General features: G+C 62.4%; 1 protein-coding gene across 1 annotated transcript in view; it reads left to right on the forward strand.

The window, feature by feature from the left end:
- Window positions 1-6,106, forward strand: part of ZNF275 (zinc finger protein 275) — a 38,011-nt gene that overhangs the window by 24,969 nt on the left and 6,936 nt on the right. Inside the window, exons 3-5 of the mRNA XM_012734458.1 lie at window positions 1,881-1,962; window positions 5,266-5,353; window positions 5,590-6,106. Of these exons, the coding sequence (XP_012589912.1) occupies window positions 1,881-1,962; window positions 5,266-5,353; window positions 5,590-6,106 (687 nt within the window). The remainder of the gene's footprint in view (window positions 1-1,880; window positions 1,963-5,265; window positions 5,354-5,589) is intronic.

A 6,106-nucleotide genomic window follows, 5' to 3' on the forward strand; every position in this document is an offset into this window, starting at 1 on the left:
GGCCCCGAGGCGGACGGGGGGCTGGGCCGGGTCTCGGGTGGCGGGGACGAGGAGGCCCGGAGTCCTTCCCGCGGCAGCGGGCGGGCGGCGAGTTGGGGCGGGTCGCGGACGTGCTGAGGCTTACCCAGTTTTCGGGGATGGATGGCTGGAGCGTGGGAACCTATCAGTGTGGGATGCGGGGCACCTCCCCCGAAGCGCGAAGGGGGCCGAGGGGGGGCGTTGGAGGGGAGTTAAAGGGCCTTTCCCCAGGCTGGGGGAGGGCCTGAGCCACCACATTCGGGGGCGCCTGCTGGGTGAGTTGGCAATGGCTCCCACTGGTGCAGTCCCCGTTTGCCTTTGGGGTGGGGGGTCGAGCCTCTCTTGGGAGGAGGGCGGGTGGCCTGGAGTGCCAGGGCTGCAGAGGGGTGGAAGGGGGAGAGCCCTGGCTGGGTGAAAGCAAGTTCAAGGCCCTGGTTCCCAACAGGGATTTTCTCCGGCCCTCTTCTGGGGGCCACCGTCTCCCACCCCAGTGCCCCCCTTAAACTCCACTGTGCCTTCTCTAGCCTATATTTGGATGATTAATTACAGGTCTTTTTCCATCCTCCCAACACACTCACCCGCAGCCCAAAGCCCATGATCTCTTTGGAAGTCCGGGCGCCCCCATCCTGGCCCTCTCCCCACCCTATGCCCTCCAGCCAGGGTTGGCTCGCCTGGCTGCTGGCCCCTCCAGGCACTTTGGTCAGTACAGATTTTTCTTTTCAACCTCAGACCTGACATGTTTCTCCTACCAAAGGATTCCATTGGCATTGCTGGAACAGCACCCCCTCTGGGTACTAAGGCTGCTTCACCCCCTTCTTCTGCCCCTCCCCCATTGGGCCTTTAAGCAGAAACAGCTTGCACAGCACCAAGTATGGGCCAGTGCACACCCCACCACCCAAATGTTCTGGGGTGGACATTTACAGTCCCGTTGAACAGAGGTTTCCAGCCTTCAGGTGTGACACCCCTTGAGACAAAATCACTGGAGAGTGAATTCTCCCAATCTGACCATCGTCAAAGAGAGGATCCCATTGTGGAGCTCCTTATCAGCTGAGCACGAGCAGCCCGGCGACCTCCCGATTGTGGACAGGCCAGGCCAGGTGCTGAGGAGGTGCTGCCCCGAGTTCCAGCCCCAGGGGCAGTGCAAATGCAGGTTCCTTGGCACCATCCACACCCACTGCTCTGCAGCAGTTCTCAGCAGGCCCCCAAGCCAGGGCTCACTGCACCCATCCAGCCCTGGCCCCAGGGTGCCGGCCACCTGCGTGACCCAGCGCCCCTGGATTTCCAGAGCGCCTCCCACTTCCCTGTAGAGTCCTCCAGGGCAGCGTAACGTCAACAAAACTATACTTACAATTTATTTTGATTTTTAGGAAGCTGCCATGCGTCTTCTTGGGAACATGGGAACATAAACCCTTCCTCAATTAAATACAACAAACACTGCAGAATCCCCTTCTGGTCCACCTTCTGGCTTTTTATAGAAAGGAAAGAAAATGGAAACCTAAACAGAGAGGGGCAGGTGCCCAGGCAGAGTGAGCGAGGAAAACTGGGGAAGCGGGCACAGATGCCGCCCCACCCACGCACACAGAAAAAGACACACAGACAGATATCCCGAGAGAAACAGACTTTCCTGGTGAGATTCCCTCTCGGCCCTTGAGGATTCTGCCACTTCTAGTAGTCGCATACAGAGTGGGCCCACCTCGAGCCACGGGCTCTGGCCAGTGGGCCCGCCTGATCTGGAGGGAGTGTCGACAGTGGGTATTCAGTGCCTCCTACCCTCAGAACGGTCACTCAGGCCCCGGCAGACCTGTCCCCACAAGGGGCACCCTAGTCAGCTTTTGGCCACCCTGATGATCATCTCCTTCCAGCAGGGGCCCGAGCGACCCGCCTGATCGTGCTCAGTGGTTCTGAGCCGCTGCCCGCCGTCCCTCCATCCCTCCGTCTCCTTGGGTAAGTCTGTGTGTGGTGGGCCGAGTGTGGCCTTAGGCTGTGGAAGCCCTGGGGTGGGAATGCAAGATGGTGAGAAGCCGGTTTCTGTGCGGGAAGAGCTTCTGCCTTCATGTGTGTCAGTGTCAGAGTCACTGAGCCATCCTCAGCCCAGAACCAGCTCTCAGTGGAAGCAACAGGAGAAGAGGCGCGTCGGGACTCGGGTGCTGGGGGCACTGTTCGAATTACGTGCAGGTCCTCGTTTCCATGTTCCAGCAAGTCCAGGTGTTTCTGGCAGCTGCTGGATCCATCCAGTTGGGTGGCCCCACGGCCCAGGGGGGAAGGGCTGTGCGGAGGGGATTTGATCAAACCCTGAGCGCTCCAGCTCAGAAGCAGCCTCACGTGCTTTCCGGGTGGAGTGGGCTGGACAGGACAGAGTTGCTGTTCCCTGTGTTCGTGAAACAGCTGCAGTGTCTGTGGCCGTGAGCTGGGCCCCGCACCCACCCGCCACCGCGCTTGGGAGAGCCTTTGATGCTGGGAGTGTAGAATTGTCGGGCGACTCGGTCCCATTTAAACAAGGGACACCCTGTTATTTCCCTTCGTCTCCCTTGGAGCATCCCTTGCCCAGATTCGGGGTGTCCTTCTCTGCGGGGGCGTGGGCACCTTATGGTCAGGGGAAGGTCCATCCTCTGTGTCCCCCCAACCCGAGGTTCTTGGTGTGCCTGGAGTGGCTGTCACCTTGACCCTCCCAGGCCCCCTTTGGAAGGAATGGCACCCGCATCCGTCACTGCAGAGGGTGGCCCTCTGAGGGTCTGGAAAGATCAGCTGCACCATGCTAAAGCACAGCATGTGCAGATGGCCTCCGAGTGACCGGACGTGCCCCGGGCGGAGGACGCGTCGTCAGCTACGGCCGAGGCCCAGCTCCGTGTGTGTTATCTCTGCGCGACCCTCAGTGGCATCTCTGAAGGTTAATTATGTCAAGTTTCCGCTTCCTTCTGTGGAGGCCGAACGTGCTTTGCTCCCATTTTTTGAGTTCCTTCTAAGTGATCTCTGCACACCCATGGGCCCCGTTACTGTGGGGGGGGTGACCTGGCGTGCACTTGAGTTAAGCCTCTGGAGCCTGGGTACCGGAAGGGCCGGCCACTCTTGCTGCATGAGAAAGGGTCATTGGCAGTCAGGGCTGTGGCTCTGGGATCGCAGCGAGCGCACCTGGCGGGGTGTGCTCCACGACATGGAGCGCGTCGCGAGGGTTCGCTCGCTTCAGCGAGGTGGCTGAGGGCGGCGCTGGTCTGTGTTGCGTGGCGAGGGTCTAGGACAGTGTGCTGATGGCATGATTCCAAGCCTCGACTCAAAGCCTTTACTCACATTAGGCCTGTGCCTGCTGGCCTCTGGCGTGGCCTGCTGTCCCCGGCATGCTCAGAGGTGCCTTCGATCTCGGACCCATGCTTGTTCTGAACCGCATCCGGGCTCCCTGAAAGTGCAGGCAGTGGTAACTGCAGGTCACACTGAGGAAATCAAGTAGGCAAAGGAAGAAGCACAGAGCCATGTGCCAGGTGCTGGTAAAGGACGTGCTCCTCCCCCGCCTGAGATTCAGTTACCCCCCACAATTTATCACCTGCCCACTCAGTGCCAGGAACTGCTGCGGATACTGGGGCTTCGGGGGTGACCAAGAGAAAAACGAGCCCTGCCCTGGCATCTCTGAGTTGCTACCTCGCCCAGAGAGGGTTGGAACAAGCCGCGCAGCGGACGGCTTTCTGGCAGTGCGCAGTACTGCCCCATGGGGCTGGAGAGCAAAAGTTAGCAGGGAAATGACGCTCGAGTGACGCCTGGGCCCTTGGGAGGAGCCACCTAGGCCTGTCTGGGACCAGCGTAGGCCAGAGCATCTGGCTGGGGTGGCAGGGTCTCCGACCTCATGTGTCGGGCCAAGGCCCGGGCTGGAGGCAGCGAGACAGAGCGGTGGCCAGCCATGGCTCGCAGGGACCAGTACCTGCTGTTCGCTCCGCCCCGCTCGGCGTTGAGACAGCCATGTCCATGGCGGGGAAATTTCTTAATGGGCTGTATCGGTGGACCCGGCAGTCGGATTTGTATGGGAAACAGGGTCTCTTCAGATAGCAGATTGCTCCAACGGCTTGCCCGGATGACAGGGGACACAGGCCTTCGCTGGCTTCATGCACACGCCAGGCTGGCCCTGCTGCTGAGTCCTTTCTTCTCAGGTGCAAATCCTTGGGGAGCTGTGCACCCGCTCCCCAGCTGCCACACTTAGAGTGAGGGGCTGCTCGCTGCCTGCCCTGTCTACGAAGGGTCGCAGTTTGGGGGCCGCCGAGGCGTCTTGGGACATTGCTGTTCTCTAGGCCCTCCGTGCTGCAGCGCTGCGCGCCGTCCTGCTTTGCCCTTGAGCCCGCCCGTGCTGTTGCGCCACAGCCTTTGCATGTGCCATCCCCAGGCTACGCGTCTGGCAGGGTCATCGTCGGGAGGTTTGCACCGCCACCCGCCCGTGCGCCACCGCCCGCGCGCTGCTCAGCCAAGGGGCTGCGGCCTTGGGGATGCAGCCTGCTGATGTCTGCCTTGGCTGGGCGGGATCCCGCTTCCGCTCGCCTCCTGGTGTTTGCTCCGCTTGTCCCGTCACGCTCTCCCCTCCCCGCCCGCTCTGGGACTACTGGCTCGAGTCTCCTCTCTGTTCACGGCCCGTATGTCCAGCAGCTCAGGGCGCTCATTGCACCTTGCCGGTGTGCATTTTCCTCCTGCCTCGTCGTCAGCTCCGCAGCCCGTGACTTCCGTGTTCATGCTGGTGGCTGGACCTGAGCCGGGGCACTGGTATTCCGCAGAAATGTGACTTCTGTGGCAGGGCTGACGCCCCCACCAGCATGAACCATCATACCCCTTGCGTCATGAGGCAGCAGGCTTCTCCCAAGTGCTAGTGGCTCAGAAAGGAGCCCCGAAATGAGACAGACTCATCCTGCCTCCTCAGACTGTTGTTTGAACGCAAGCGATGCCAGTGACATGGCTACTTCGCGGGGGGTTCCTGTCGAGAGGGGCTGACATGAGGAAACCTGTGTGCACCATGGTCTGCATGAGGGAAGGGGCCACATGTGGGAGACGCAGAGGAGCATGAAGCGCAGTCATGGGAGAGCCCAGGGAAGCGTCACCTTCTCAGGACAGCCACCTGCCCCCACCCCAGGCCCAGCACACACCCTAGCCCTGTGCCAGGAAGCGGGCAGCGTGGTCAGGGTGTGAAACGAATGGTTTCCCCTTCACAGGCCCTGCCCGTGCATCGTGCCACTGTCGCACCTGGCCACCGACATCACCCACATCCTTTTCCACCCGCAGGAGCCCCAGGTTTGAGCCCTGTCTCGGTCCTCACCTGTACCGAGCACTCGCTGCCAGACCCTCCCCTGGCTCCAGCCTGCGTATTCTGGTGAGTGGAACGGGAACCCGGAGCGATGCGGTGGGGAGGTGCGGTGGAGGTCTTGGCTGTCCAACCGCCGGCCCGCTGGCTGGCAGGCCCTGGCTTCCAGCCGGATGGGCACCAGCCCTTGGCCCAGCGGGGACCGCAGGCCCTGGGTGGGTTGCAGCCTCAGTGACGGCCACGGCCCAGTACAAGCCTGTCCTGCAGCCCCCTGGCGGCAGCCTGCCCGTCTTTTCTCTTTGCAGACGGCACCTCGGCGGCCCGGCATAATGGGAGAAGACGCCAGGCCACAGGAGGCTGCAGCCACCAGCTCCCCCAGGGCCAGTGAGCCGGGCCCCAAGGTCCAGCAGCCTGGGGAGTCGGCGGCGCCGGGAACCAGCCCGCAGCAGCTGCCGGTGGAACATCACTTCGCGTGCAAGGAGTGTGGGGCCGCCTTCCGCCTCAAGGTCCTCCTGGTGCAACACCAGCGCGTGCACAGTGAGGAGAAGGGCTGGGAGTGCGGCGACTGCGGGCGCGTCTTCAGGGGGGTGGCCGAGTTCAACGAGCACCGCCAGAGCCACGTGGCCGCGGAGCCCCGGCCGGGGCCCAGCCGCGCAGCCGGGGCGCCGGAGACGGGCGAGCAGATGGAGCGCGAGGCCAAGCCCTTCGCCTGCGAAGAGTGTGGCCGGCGCTTCAAGAAGAACGCAGGCCTGAGCCAGCACCTGCGGGTGCACAGCCGCGAGAAGCCCTTGGCCTGCGAGGAGTGCGGGCGCGGCTTCAAGG

The sequence above is a fragment of the Condylura cristata genome, unplaced genomic scaffold (assembly GCF_000260355.1).
Source record: "Condylura cristata isolate star-nosed mole 26May11 unplaced genomic scaffold, ConCri1.0 scaffold00057, whole genome shotgun sequence".
NCBI lineage: Eukaryota > Metazoa > Chordata > Mammalia > Eulipotyphla > Talpidae > Condylura > Condylura cristata.